At 41.1% G+C, this 15,576-nt stretch overlaps 1 protein-coding gene across 3 annotated transcripts in view; it reads left to right on the plus strand.

Annotated features, from left to right (window-relative positions):
* Positions 1-15,576, plus strand: part of STOM (stomatin) — a 35,401-nt gene that overhangs the window by 15,746 nt on the left and 4,079 nt on the right. The window contains exons 3-7 of one of the 3 annotated variants that reach the window (XM_011927389.1): positions 592-664; positions 1,950-2,032; positions 5,891-6,094; positions 7,063-7,197; positions 14,678-15,479. In XM_011927389.1, coding sequence (XP_011782779.1) covers positions 592-664; positions 1,950-2,032; positions 5,891-6,094; positions 7,063-7,197; positions 14,678-14,884 — 702 coding nt within the window. In that variant the 3' untranslated portion in view covers positions 14,885-15,479. Of the gene's footprint in view, positions 1-591; positions 665-1,949; positions 2,033-5,890; positions 6,095-7,062; positions 7,198-14,677; positions 15,480-15,576 lie in introns of those variants that run through there. The other 2 variants (XM_011927390.1, XM_011927391.1) reach the window with 2 other exon arrangements.

A 15,576-nucleotide genomic window follows, 5' to 3' on the forward strand; every position in this document is an offset into this window, starting at 1 on the left:
TATTATTTTTTGAGACGGAGTCACCCTGTTGCCCAGGCTGGAGTGCAGTGGTGCAATCTCAGCTCACTGCAACCACCAGCTTCCAGGTTCAAGTGATTCTTCTGCCTCAGCCTCCCAAGTAGCTGGGATTGCAGGTGCCCGCCACCATACCCAGATAATTTTTGTATTTTTAGTAGAAACGGGGTTTCACCATGTTGGCCAGGCTGGTCTTGAACTCCTAACCTCCGTGATCTGCCCATCTGGGTTTCCCAGAATGCTGAGATTACAGGCGTGAGCCACCGTGCCTGGCCTGCATGAGTAACTGAATAACAATGTTAGCTGAGGAGTGAGGTTATGGATTTGTTTCTGTATACTATTCTGTCCTTCCTAAATTTATACAGTGAATATCTATTGCTTTTGTAATCAGTAAGAATATAATAAATATGCTTTGAGAAGGTAAACATTGAACATATGATTTATAGATAGGATCTGGATCTAAAGAAAAAAGATGAGGCATCTGATCTGTTTAGAGCAGAAATATATATTTAAGAAGCCATGCATGTAAATATTTGTACTCTTCATGTTAAATTATCATTCATGTTTTTATTCTAGATTATAAAAGAATATGAAAGAGCCATCATCTTTAGACTGGGTCGCATTTTACAAGGAGGAGCCAAAGGACCTGGTCAGTACTGGGATTCTAGATTGTTGATCTGAAACCTGAGGTTCTTTATTTTTATTTAGTTGTTTTTTTAAAGACAGGATATCATTCTGTCACCCAGGCTGGAGTGCAGTGGCATGCTTATGTCTCACTGCAGCCTTGAACTCCTGACCTCAAGCAGTCTTCCCACCCCAGCCTCCCAAATCTCTAGGATTACAGATGTGAGCCACCGTGCCCAGCCTAAAATTTTTTTATTGATGTGATTTCCCTTATGAGGGCCTCTTCTGCTCTGTCTTAGAAAATAGTTCATGTAGCAGAAGTTGTGTAACAATAGCAGTGGCTCTAGCCAGTCTTTTGTTACCCTTTCCTTCCTACCCTTCCCCTCCCCTTCCCATTTGAGCTGGTAAGATTACGACTTAGGCCAAGAATAGTACAGCTATACAAATTTGAGCATGAGAATCTCTACCAAAGAAAGACTTTCAGTCATTTATTTGGCAAACTTCAATTAAGCTCCTACTGTGTTCCAGGCTCTGGGAATTCAAGGGAGACTAAAACACAGTCCCTACCCTCAAGGATCTCCCTATTTAGTGGTAGGGACCAACAATGAAACAGATAGCTACAATCCTATGTGATAAGTATTATGATCAGGTACTCACAGAGAGCTGTGAGAAAAGAGAAAACCCGAGAAGTGTTACTGATCCAAACTAGTAGTAGGCTGAGGCAAGTCTTTCTGGAAGTTACATCTTGACTGAGTCTTGAGGTCTGAAAGGTGTTAACCAACAGGAGGTGTTTGCAATGGAAATAGCAACATACACAAAGCAACAAAGAGGAGAGTATTGCAGATTCAAGAAACTGCAAGTAGATGGTCCAGCAAGAGGGCAGGGTGTGAAGAGAGGGGAAGTGGCTGAAGAGGGGAACAAAGGCGAGTTAACGCAGGACCATGCGTGGGGCAGGGTTTGTATTTTAGAGGGGATTGCTCTGCTTGCAGCTTAGGAAATATATTATAGGAGAGAAACTACAAAAAATAGAAGGATGGCCTGGGAAATGATTGCATTGGTCCCGGTGGGGCAGTGGGGGGAAGAGTGATAGCAACAGTGGATTAAGGAAATTAACTCCACAGACTTTAGTGGGGACAGTCAAATGTGGGAAGTAAGCAAGAGGAATCAACGTTATCGTACCTGGCTTCTGGCTCATTCATGAAGATGAACTGATGACTTTTCTGTTCGTTAGGTTGATCTTCTTAAAAGTGAATGGAGAAGTGAACTGATTAGGTTGCTGTGTCTGTATAATGTGTGTATCTTTGTTGCAGGTTTGTTTTTTATTCTGCCATGCACTGACAGCTTCATCAAAGTGGACATGAGAACTATTTCATTTGATATTCCTCCTCAGGAGGTAAGGTTTTCTTTGAATAACTGAGATATCATGTGTGAAAGTGCTTTATAATGAGGGACAGCATAGTTAGAACATAGGCTTTATTCATTTAAAATTTTTTTTTTAAATTGAGATAGAGTCTTGCTCTGTTGCCCAGGCTGGAGTGCAGTAGTGTGATCTTGGCTCACTGCAACCTCTGCCGCCTGGGTTCAAGTGATTCTCATGCCTCAGCCTCCCAAGTAACAGACTACAGACATGCACCACCACGCCCAGCTACTTTTTTTCTATTTTTAGTAGAGACGGGGTTTTGCCATGTTGGCCAGGCTGGTCTCAAACTCCTGACCTCAGGTAATCTGCCCTGGCTTCCTAAAGTGCTGGGATTACAGGCGTGAGCCACCGTGCCTGGCTAGAGAATAGGCTTTAGATCTTGACTGCCTTCAGCATTTCTAGCTCAGTGACCTTAAGCAAGTCCTTTAACTTTTCTGTGCTTCAGTTTCCTCATCTAGAAAATAGAGATTGTAATAGTAAGAACTACTGTATAGGGTGGTTCTGAGAAGTGCTTAGAGCAATGACTGATAAATAGTAAGTGCTGTATAAGTTCTTACTGTTAGTATTACAGTTGACCCTTTGCGTGCATAGGTTTTGCATACAGGGATTCAGCCAACCACAGACTGAAAAGATTAGGAAAAAAACTCCACAAAGATCCAAAAAGCAAAATTTGAATTTATCATACAACAAGTATGGCACTGAATCCACATGAATGAAGTAATGTGTAGGTATTGTGTTAGATAATATAAGTAATCTACAGATGATTTAAAGTATACAGGAAAATGTACATAGATTATATGGTTGGCTCCATGGATCAAAAATATTTGGGGAAAAAAGCAATAAACAATGATACAATAATACAAATTTTAAAAAACAGTATAGTATAGCAACTATTTACATACTATTTATATTGTGTTAAGTATTATAAGTACTCTGGAAAGGATTTAATGTATAAAGGAGGATGTGCATAGATTGTATGCGAATATTGTGCCACTGTATATAAGGGACTTGAACATCTTGGATTTTGGTATCCTCTGGGAGTCCTAGAATCAATCTGCCACAGCTACCGAGGGATTATTATTAGAAAATATAGTGTAATGCTAATGAAAGTATAATAATACCATCATTGTTATTACTATCACCATTTTTATTACCACGTTTCTCTTCTATGGGTTTCTGATAGAAAACCCTATTTAGTACAATATTTTTTTCTTCCTAAGGTTTTGTTCTAGATAAATTGGTTAGAAACCAAAGAATTAGAAACTGCTTGTTGGGCATTTTAGATGAAACATAATATTTTATACTAGTGATTATTTTGTGCCTTTTCAAACTACTTCACAAATATTATCATAGATGAAACTCACGGCAGAATCCCTAGAAAGTATATAGTTGCAGTGAAACAAAGGAATTCCTCTAAATTACAGTGGCAGAGCCAAGACTAAAATTGAGCTCTTCGGATTCCCTGTATAGTGCTGCTTTTTCCACAGCTCTGTGCTAAATGCATTGTACATGAGCTCCCTTATAGCCCCTGAAAAAGTGATGGCCATCCTGGGAACCATGTCCTTAGGAGGCATAATAACCGTTGCATACAGAAAACCTAAAAACATCATGAAGTGGGAAGGACAGAAGAATGCTGTCAGTGTTTCCTGGCCAAAGGCCAGATACTCAGCATGGTGATGGAGCCTGGCCATGTTGCCTTCTCATGTCACAAATACCAGAAACCAGCTTAGGAACTTCCTTGTTGGTACTGATCCAAGAAGTGGGTGAGGTCAGACTTTATAATCCACCCGAAGTTAGTGATGCCAGAAGTGATTTTGCCCACATTTTACTCATAAGAACAGGACTTAGAGTATCACCGTATTCCCTGTATGTTTTCCCATCGTTTAGGGAAGATTGAGTCCAGGAAGGAGCCTCTTTCAGGGTAGCTGGGCATTCTGGCGTTTTCCACTATAAACATTACAGACATCTGGCAGAGTTGCTGTTTAAGCTTCTGCTTTCCAGTGGCTCTTTCCTCTTCTGCAAGCTGCTGAATGCAAAGCAGATTAGAACTTGGCAAGCAATCCTTTTTCTGATCCCCTGTGAAGTTTCTGTGAAGGGAGATAAACCCTTGCCGATGATAAACGGTAGGCAGAGAAGCTGTAGCTTTAGAAAGAAGCTGTGGCAAAGTCATAGTGGCAAGAATTTGGGAATGACACATTTTCCCATCATGTCATGGGAAATAATTAGTTTTCATACAAGATGGTAATACACTGTACATTTATTTATAAATCCTCCACTTCTCTTCCATGTTAGAAGTATTTTGAGATTACTAAAAAAGGATCACTGCTTTGATGTCTGGCAGGGCTAAACAGCCATGTAACGTTGTTATTACCTTCCATTTACATAGCTGTTTACTCTTTCAAAAGGGCTTCATTCACAAGTATGTTCTTATTTGATCTTCACAGAAATTTGAGTAGAATTAGGCAGGATTATTAGTGCCATCTCACAAATGAGGAATCCTTAGGTCAAATGGGTTAAAAGCCTTGCTAGAGGCCATCCAGGGACCTGAAGGCAGAGCTGGGACTACAGTTCAGGTCTCCTAACTCTCACTCCTTTGCTCCTCATCAGTCACTGTTCTCAGGACCACATTTCAGTTCAGTTCATCTCTCATTTATTGACTACCCGCTATGTTTCAAGCACTCCGTCAGTGCTAGAGTTACCAAGAATTGCCCTTAAGAAATTCATACCCAAAGAGAGAAGTAGAAATGTGAATAAATAATATCACTACAATAAGGTGCAGTGGAAGTGCAAGGGAAGAGTGCTTAACTCTGCCAAGTAAGTCAAGAAAGTTTCACAGAGAGAAGGACATTTAAATGATCAGTAGAAAGGTGCCAGCCTGATGTTGTCAGTGAGAGAGGCTGGAATTCCCAGGCTGGAGCACTCTTCCTGCCTCAGCCTCCTGAGTAGCTGGAGCTACAGGTGTATGTCATCATGCCCAGCTGGCTTATTTATTGCTAAATTAACTTATTATAGTTAATCAAGTCAAGGTTTTATTCGGTAAAGTTACCACCGTTATGCAAGATGAAATAATATGACGGCTTTTATGTGCCAGGAACTTTTCTGAGCACTTGAATGTATTTAGGGCACTAATTCTAGCAACAATGCAAAGTAGGTACTATAATTAATCTCTACTTTACAAATAAGATAACTGAGTCCCAGTAAGTTTAAGTGATTGATGTAACTGTTTTCCTGGAGCCTCTCACTCAGATAACTTTTTAGCTTAAAACAAAATTATGTCGTGTTTAACATTTTTATGTAGCATGCTGTAAAATATGTTTTTGTGCTGACCTTGCCCTTTAAAAACATTCCTCTTGCACTTTTTGTTCCAGTAATATTTTGCAACTTGTAGTTTATCAAACCTTGACTCTCTAGTGCCTCTCTCTTGAATGTTCTTCCACTCCACCCAACACCCTCAGAAAAATTGTATTCCTTTCTTCAAGATTCAATTCAGTATCACCCCTGCCACGCACAGCTGCCCCTAAAAGCTTCCTTTGATTCCCTAACCTCCTTCAAAGTAGGAACCAAGTTTTTTCCTACCTTAATCCCTAGTACCTAGTACAGTGCCTGCTGTTGAGTGATATCTCAATATTATTTGTATGATTGAATGAATTAATGGACTTGAATAAATACATTTATTTTATTAAATTTTAAAAGATATAATTAACTTTATGATGCCTTACTAAAGAAAATCGGCTAGTATTATAAGATATTCTGTAGAATAACATTCCTTACAGTTATGTTAAAAAAAAAAAAACCATTGACAGATGTAAAATTGCTTCCTTCATCTTGTAGATCCTCACTAAGGATTCAGTGACAATTAGCGTGGATGGTGTGGTCTATTACCGTGTTCAGAATGCAACCCTGGCTGTGGCAAATATCACCAATGCTGACTCAGCCACCCGTCTTTTGGCACAAACTACTCTGAGGAATGTTCTGGGCACCAAGAACCTTTCTCAGATCCTCTCTGACAGAGAAGAAATCGCACACAACATGCAGGTGGGGAGTGCGTCAATGCTGTTACCTCCCAAAAGTTGAAAAATGAAGCAAAGGGTCAATGGTTGTTTGAGAACCTTTTATTAATTCAAGTTGTGGGGGGGTCTGTGGCCTTTTATTTTCCTTCATCGTAAAATTTTTTAAATTTGGTGGGAGGGGAGATTTTTCACATTAGTGGTTCATGAGTTAATAACACGCATGTGTACATTTCAAAAAAATTTTCTTCAGTGTGTATTTTTTTCCAGAATCAATAATAACCTTTTTGTTTAGAACAGAAGCTATTCTACAAGATAGTGTAGGTATTCCTAAAGCTTTATTCTGTGTGTGAGTCCCATGAATGATAACTGTTGTGCTTTCCAGTCTTTCTTGAGTTACAGATATTCAGTTAAGCATAGCTTGTTCAGAAAAGATAGAGTGCTGTAAGCCTGGATTCTTGTTATTTGTATATGCTTCGTTGTGGGTAAAATCTATGATCGTATTTGATATCCACAACAACCTATGAAATAAATGTGTGGTTTCATTCGCGTGACATTCTAAAGGAAGGAAGTTGAACCACAAAGGAGTAATATGGCTTACACAGAGTCGCATTAGCTCAGGAGTTGGCAAACTGTAGCCTACAGGCTATAGTTTTTGTAAGTAAAGTTTGACTGGAGTATAGCCACAGCCATTTATTTATATATTATCCGTGGCTGCTTTTGACTACAACACCTGGGTTAAATAGTTGAGACAGAGACTACAAATAAACAATCACTATATGGCCCTTTTAGAAGAAGCTTGCTAACCGCTGCATTAGCTTGCAAGCAACAGAATCAGGATCAGTGAGCTAGCCCCTGCATCACCATTCTTTCCACCGTGGAGTAACTGTCTCTCCACTACTCTCCCCAGCACCTTATCTCTTCCGAATCCCAGTGAATACAGCCTGTGTCGGCATCTGGGCTGAGCAGATTTAGCTTGTCTTCTCTTCCTAACAGTCTACTCTGGATGATGCCACTGATGCCTGGGGAATAAAGGTGGAGCGTGTGGAAATCAAGGATGTGAAACTACCTGTGCAGCTCCAGAGAGCCATGGCTGCAGAAGCAGAAGCATCCCGTGAGGCCCGCGCCAAGGTAACATTTTCTTAAAACTTGTTTGTCTTACTGAGTTTTCTCTTTTATTAATAATTATAACAAAGTGAAACGTGCTTGCTGTGAAAGATTGAAATAATCTTGAAGTGGTAAAGTTAGTAGAAGTGAAAGCCCTCCCCGTAACTTCAAATCATATTCCCCCAGAGGTCACCACCCTTTTTTTTTTTTTTTTTGAGACGGAGTGTCGCTCTGTGGCCCAGGCTGGAGTGCAGTGGCCAGATCTCAGCTCACTGCAAGCTCCGCCTCCCAGGTTCATGCCATTCTCCTGCCTCAGCCTCCCAAGTAGCTGAGACTACAGGCGCCTGCCACCTCGCCCGGCTAGTTTTTTGTAGTTTTTAGTAGAGACAGGGTTTCACCGTGTTAGCCAGGATGGTCTCGATCTCCTGACCTCATGATCCACCCGTTTCGGCCTCCCAAAGTGCTGGGATTCCAGGCTTGAGCCACTGCACCCGGCCCCCCAACTCTTAACAGTTGAGTGTATTTGGATTTTATTTTATTTTATTTTTTTTTGAGACGGAGTCTCGCTCTGTCACCCAGGCTGGAGTGCTGTGGCCGGATCTCAGCTCACTGCAAGCTCCGCCTCCCGGGTTCGCGCCATTCTCCTGCCTCAGCCTCCCGGGTAGCTGGGACTACAGGCGCCGCCACCTCGCCCGGCTAGTTTTCTGTATTTTTTTAGTAGAGACGGGGTTTCACCGTGTTAGCCAGGATGGTCTCGATCTCCTGACCTCGTGATCCGCCCGTCTCAGCCTCCCAAAGTGCTGGGATTACAGGCTTGAGCCACCGCGCCCGGCCTTTGGATTTTATTTGACCAGGGTTTTGGATTACTGGCTTGTTTGTTTTACAAAAGTAGGGTTATACTGCACATGTTGTTCTATGCTCTGCTTTTTTCATTTAATATCAATATCTGTGAGCATATCAGTACATATAGACTTACCTCATTCTTTTATGACTGTGTGTACCATACTTTATTCTCCCAATTCATTATTAAGGACAAATTAACAATTCCAGCTTCGGAGCAAGTGGGTCATCATTCCATCCATACCACCCATCTCTTACTTATTTTTGGCTTCTTTTTTGTTCTTTTTCTTTTCTCTGGATCTTTTTCCCTTTTACTGTTTCCTATTCCTCATTCTCTCTTTTCCTCTTGTTTACATTCTCTTACTTTGACATCTGCCTTTTTTCTTCCTTCTTTTCATCATCATCTGCCAATATCTTAGCCCTGCATGGGTGGCATGGCCCCTCTGGGAGGCACTGAGGAAATATTTGTTAACCTAACCTAGAAAAGAGTATCTTTAAAGATGATAATGTGTAAAAGTTCAGGGATATCTCACCAAACCCAAGGGTAGGAAGTAGGGGCAAGTCTCACCAAAACGAACCAGAAGGCAGTTCAGGGAAAAAGTCATTCCCTTTCCTGTGCTACATGTCACTGTAGATAGCTTGTGGTGGAGAATGTCTAGCTCCCAGGTTTACATGTCTGCCAGGTGAACACTAAAGAACACAGACCAGCCCTAATTCCACATTCACAGAAGAGAGATTCTTTTTGGTCCAACTTTGGTCAAAGTGCAAAGATAGCATAATAATATGGTTCCACAGCCCCGTGCCTGTGAATGGGTTGAAGAAGAGAAGCAGTTTTCATAAGAGGAGTTGCTGTGGACTTGACAAATCTCCCAAGATACAAGGAGCAAACCAATTTGTTATTGTTAGAAAATAGTAGTAGCTGGTGGTAACTGGCTGACCACAGAACCCTGTTCTTTTCTTAGGATGCCCTTTAAGCCACAAACTGGTCACTATAATTTCTTAGCCAGCATCAAATAGGATAGTAGCGCATTTGCGACTTCAGAATTTTCTATTAACCAGAATGGTTAGGTTTGCCTAATATGATCATTGTTGCTTTGTGATGATAACCTGATAGTACTGCAGAACCCTCAAGTGCCTTCTTTCAAAACCATTACATTTGGAAGATTAAATTATGTTTATGATGTTATTAAATGTGCCCTATCATCTAATTGTTTTGAAAATTAGGAATTGCTTTTAACTAGAATATGTTATTAGCCAAAAGCCTCATTTCCAAACCAGATTGAATAGTGGAATGTACCATACATATACTATATAGAATGTCACAGCCCAAAGGATCCTCAGAGATTATCTTCCATAGGTGGCAAATACCTAGCCCAGCTGCTACCACTCCATCCTGCTATTCCCATGCTAGTAATTAACCACAGCACTGTTTTCCACTGAGCTTAGACTTGGCCTCAGAACCCTTCTACAGCACTCCAGGTAACAACCCTCAACTGCTTAGAGTTAGCTCTAAAAAACAAAACTTGAGGCTGAGCTTGCATCTATAATCCCAGCACTTTGGGAGGCTGAGGTGGGTAGATCACCTGAGGTGAGGAGTTCGAGACCAGCCTGGCCAACGTGGTGAAACCCCATCTTTACTAAAAATACAAAAAGTAGCCCGGCGTGGTGGCAGGCACCTGTAATCCCAGCTACTCAGGAGGCTGAGACAGGAGTATTGCTTGAACCCTGGGGGTGGAGGTTGCAGTGAGCTGAGATTGTGCCACTGCACTTTAGCCTGGGTGATGGAGCAAGACTCCTCAAAAAAATTAAATTAAATTAAAAATTAAATAATAAAAATGTTTTAAAAAATGAAACTTGTTTGCCATTCCACTATTCAAAGGAAAAACTGAAGCCCAGAAAAGTTAAGTGACATCTGCAAGGTCACACAGTTGATTAGTGGCAGTGGAAATTAGAATTCCCCTCTGCTCCTCACTGCCTCCTCTAGGACTGACTTCCCAGGATGGGCTATGAGCCTTTTCCATAGCATTCTTAAGAGTTTGGAAAGAAAGTTTCTATCTTCCCTTTATAACAGTAAGAAAAGAGAGAAGAAACCGCTTAGAATTGTGAATTGCCATACTCCCATTTGGACGGGGCTGTAGGGTTAGTCTAGAAGCAGGCTCATGAACCCGGGCAGCAACTGCCTTGGAGTTCACACATAGAATCACAGTGAGCCTAGCCCTTCTGTAAAACACAGTAACCCTGCAACAACCATAGGCTTATTGTCTGGAAATTCTCATGGAAAATAGGGGGGTCACGGTTTCTTCAACAAATAAATTGCACGGGAAAGGTGAGATAGAGTGGAAGAAACTAAAGATTAAGAGACTTTACAGAAAAATTCCTTAGGTTCATTAGCCATCTGGGAAATGCAAATTCACATTATAAGCAGATGTCACACTAGACAGCTATCAGAATGGCCTGAAAAGAACGGAAAAGAACCCAGTGTGGGTGAGAGAGGAACTTGAACTCTCATATTCCGCTGATGGCAGTGTAACTTAATACAACCACTTTGGAAAACAGTCTGGCAACGTCTATTCAAACTGAACATTTGTATACCCTATGAGCCAGCAGCTCCAACTCCTAACTATGAATCTAACAGAAATGCACTCATATGTTTACTAAGGCATGTACTAGAATGTTCACAGCAGCACATTGAGCCAAACTATAGAATACCCAAATGTCCATTCCTAGCTGAATGGATGAAGTCTGGTTTATTCACACGTAGGCATACTACATAGCAAAGAGAATGAATGTAAGTGCTCACACATATAATTTGAGTGAAAGAAAGCAGTCCCAGAAGAGGACAGATTCTCCCATGTGTTTCTCTGTATGTTAGGTTTGGTTTTTAAAGTGTTTAGAACAGCTTTTAGTGGCTTGAAATGTAATCTCTTTTGTGTTTGCATCATCTTTTGTTTCCTTTTCATAACTCTCAGAAAACACCTGGCACATGCTTTTGGGCTCATGTTTCTGGGTGTAGAAGTCTATCAATTGAGAGGGTGGAGTGCAGAAATACAGATCACCTTTCTCTGCCCTTTCCTCTGCCCAGACCACCTGGTCTACAGAAGGGACAGGTAGCACCAATTTGACATACATGAAAATGCCAGACTTTAAAATGATATTCTGTAAATATAAAATGTTGATTGCTATGAGATTACTACACATTCGACAAAAGCTGTGCACACCCACAAATAGCTTGCTTTGCTCTCTAAGATCCTATCAACAGAGTGTACTTGGCCTGTATTTAGACAAAGCCGGTGGTGTTGTTTCATCTTTGGCAGCTTGCTCAGTGTGGCTTTTCTATGAACAAAATGTGTGCCCAGCCCGTTGGGTCTGGCTTCTCAGCCAAGCAATTGTGTATTGATTGGTGGTGGGATATGAGATGTCTTTTCAGCCGGTCCATGTCCAAAGAAAAAAGTGCCTAATTGGACATCTGAGATGATATGGAAAAAATCAGAGCCTACTGCTGTCATAGCAGGGGATTGCTGATGTATCTCTCTAGTGCCTACCTTGGAATACGGTTCTGTGGTTTTCTTTGAGCAGAGCTGACCCTTGTTCCTGCAGGATGTGATGCATGGCTGTGATAAATTAGGTTTTTACCCTATAAACTAGATGCTTTCTCTCAGTGAGTACCGTATTCTGTATCCTATCTCCATTAATGGCACTAACCTATGCAACCAAAACCTAGAAACCTGGGTCTCAGCCTCTTTCCCCCTTTCCTCCTCCTACCGGTTTCCAAATTCCATTGATTCGCCCTCCTTCGGGGAGGCAGAATAGCTTCCCAAACCGTTTCATTCTCTGTCCCTACCACCTGTGAATCACACCACCCATTCTAAAGCAGTCCCACTAGCAGCTTTCACTGCCTTCTCTTCTAACCTCAGACATCCATCAGAGAATTTTTTCACACTAGACCTGATGGAGGTTACTTATCTGCTTAAAATCGTTCTGCAGTTTCCCATTGCCTACAGAATGAAGACCAAACACCCTGGCCCGTCACTGCCCTTCAGAACCTGGCCCCATTCATCCCTCACCTTTCCCCTCTTCCTGCCATAGTATTCAGCCATTGACAGTTTTCTGGAATATACCATTTTTATACTTCATTACCATTTCATGTGTTCTGCCTAAAATATTCTTCCTCGTCTTTTTCTAAACAGCAAACATTTTATCATTTAATATTCAACTTCTATAACCTCACCACGTCACCCTCTGGAAAAGTTTCTTTCTTCTGTGTGCTAGCACTGTGCCTTGTACATATATCTGTCAGCATTTATGACACCAGAATGAAATGATCTACTTCTATGTCTGCCTTCCCTACCTGACCAGGAGCTGAAGAAGGCTAGGGATTCCACTCTGTCCCTAGCTTCTCCTACACAGGGCTTAAGGCCCCCAAATTTTGCTATGTAAGTGAATGAAATTTCACTGGGCATAAGACCATTGCCTCCAATTCTGATATTCATGCAGTATTATGGACCACTAATTTTTCAAGATTCAAGTGAGGATAATAACCTGGAGAAACTACTTTAAATATTGATAATTATGGTATCTTAATACCTTTCCTTCTCCTAGGATTATGAATTAAAGTAACTACCTTGAATCTTTTGTGCTTTAAAGCATAGTTGGACACGAAAATCAGGTCTTGCCATTCCTCTGTAATAACCCCCTTTATTCATTTAACACTTTATGTACTTTCTCTGTCTTCCTCACAAGTGGTCCTCTGAAGTACATGTTAGTCTGCTTTAAGAATGGGAAACTGAGGTTCAGGATGTTCAGTAACCTCTCTGAGGACATTCGGCTGGTAAATGTTAGATTTGGGATTTGAACTCAAGTCCATTTGACTCCAGAGCTCCTGTTCTCTCCACTGCTCGAGTGATCTTCAAACTTTTTTGCCTGTGAAACCCCTTACAGAATTTAGAAAAACTATAAAGCCTATCAAACATTTTAAATTGGCATGTAAAAATTTTCATCTTGAATTTATGTACTTGCCAAGAATATAATTCATGGCATGTTGTAAATATTGACATTTTAAAATAAAACTGTTAACATCATTCTTTTAAATGTACCCAGTGAGAAATAATAATGATGTAGTTATCCATTAAAAATAATGTAAGTAAACTCTTAACGGTCAGGAGCTTTTTATTGTTTTTTTTTCTTCTTCTTCTTAAACCTAAGTTTTTTATTGCACCTTCATTTCCCCCAGATTCTTTTCCTAACGTATATTTTGTCATGAATTATTTTATTAACTTACTGCAACACATTTAGAATTAGAATTAATTTTTAAAAATTTCCTGTAACTAAAAACAAGGTTCCACAAACATTTCAGAATTTCTCCTAAATAAGAAGTCAATTTTTTTTTTTTTTTGAGACAGAGTCTCATTTTGTCACCCAAGCTGGAGTGCAGTGGCATGATCTTGGCTCACTGCAACCTCCCGGGTTCAAGCAATTCTCCTGTCTCAGCCTCCCAGGTAGCTGGATTTACAGGTGCTTGCCACAATGCCTGGCTAATTTTTGTACTTTTAGTGGAGACGGGGTTTTGCCATGTTGGCCAGGCTAGTCTCGAACTCCTGACCTCAAGTGATCTGCCCACCTTGGCCTCCCAAAGTTTTGGGATTACAAGTGTGAGCCACTGCACCCAGTACAAGAAGTCGATGTTTACTAGAAATGCTTGTCTTCATAAGACGAATGAGAATTAAATCGTACATGTATAGATGGCTGTTGTTTAATGCTAGAATGAGACAGGATTCAGCATCAGTTTTATTCCTATTTTTCATTTTTATAGCTATACGGACTTTGAAACCTTATTTACATAAATAAGTAGATGGAAATGGAAGTTTTGCTTAAAGTAGTATCATACAGTTCTTAGCACTCCCTTTGAATTTATGTGCTAAAAGAATCATATCACAGTCTTTCACCAAAAAATATTTATAATGACCTGTCAGCTTTCAGTTTAGTAAGGTACTCATCAGAGAATTGGAAATCCTCCTGACTTGCAAAAGGATTTGCATGCAGTCATTAAAGTTACTTGCTTTCTCAATCCTGCTCAGTATTTTGAATTATCCCTTTGTTTGTTACCCTGGAAAATGGGAGAAAGGCTCTAGTAAAAGGGAATGTCTTGGCTGGGCATGGTGGCTCACGCTTGTAATCCTAGCACTTTGGGAGTCTGAGGCAGGCGGATCACCAGGACAGGAGATCGAGACCATCCTGACCAACACGATGAAACCCTGTCTCTACTAAAAATACAAAAAATTAGCCAGGCGAGGTGGCAGGCTGTAGTCCCAGCTACTTGGGAGGCTGAGGCAGGAGAATGCTGTGAACCTGGCAATCGGAGCTTGCAGTGAGCCAAGATTTTGCCCCTGCACTCCAGCCTGGGCGACAGAGTGAGACTCCGTCTCAAAGAAAAAATAAAAAAAAAAAAAGAGAATGTGTTGATCCAGGCACTACTCAGGCAAGTCAGTTTTAGAAAAAGAAGCATATGAAAACTGAGTATATAGAAACCGATTTCCTTAAAACTCTTCTGGCATACACCCTGGAAAGTTTTGTGGACCGCCCGAGGTATACGTACCCCAGGTTAAAGAGTGCTGCGTGTCACCATGTGGTTTTCTCCAGTTCAGCCTCTCCTTTCACCTGTCCATAGGTTATTGCAGCCGAAGGAGAAATGAATGCATCCAGGGCTCTGAAAGAAGCCTCCATGGTCATCACTGAATCTCCTGCAGCCCTTCAGCTCCGGTACCTGCAGACACTGACCACCATTGCTGCTGAGAAAAACTCAACAATTGTCTTCCCTCTGCCCATAGATATGCTGCAAGGAATCATAGGGGCAAAACACGGCCATCTAGGCTAGCATAGAAATGGAGCTACCGTTCCAAGGATGAAGTGGGGGACCAAATTAGCCTTTAACTCATAAAAAGAGGATAGGGCTTTTCCTTTTCCATATGTCAATTGTGGTGTTCCCAGAATGCATAGCAGTTATAAAAATAGGTGAAAGAATTGTTAGCTTGTAAATACTGAGAGATTGGTGATTATAGAAGGTAATCTCTTAGTCTGAAAATAGTTAAAAGTTTGTATGTTTAGATTATTATGTAGTAGGTTAGATCCCTCTTGTTTTGACTTCCACTGACTCCTTCTGAACCCCCTAAGCACCCAGGCCAGAGGCAACCTGGGCTGTAACTGCCACCTGACACTGCTGACTGGATAAATGCTTTGCAGAAAGGGATGATCTTACACCACAGCCAGCTTCTCTAGGTCAAATGTGCCTTACTCTGGAGAGTCTCTTTTTTTTTTTTTTTTTGAGATGAAGTTTCACTCTTGTTGCCCAGGCTGGAGTGCAATAGCATGATCTCAGCTCACTGCAACCTCCACCTCCCAGGTTCAGGAGATTCTCCTGCCTCAGTATCTCCAATAGCCGGGATTACAGACTCATGCCACCATGCCCAGCTATTTTTTTTTTTTTTTTTTTTTTTAGTAGAGATGGGGTTTCACCATGTTGATCAACTAGTCATGAACTCCTAACCTCGGGTGATCCACCCACCTCTG

This window comes from Colobus angolensis, unplaced genomic scaffold, assembly GCF_000951035.1.
Source record: "Colobus angolensis palliatus isolate OR3802 unplaced genomic scaffold, Cang.pa_1.0 Scaffold71, whole genome shotgun sequence".
NCBI classification, from domain to species: Eukaryota; Metazoa; Chordata; class Mammalia; order Primates; family Cercopithecidae; genus Colobus; species Colobus angolensis.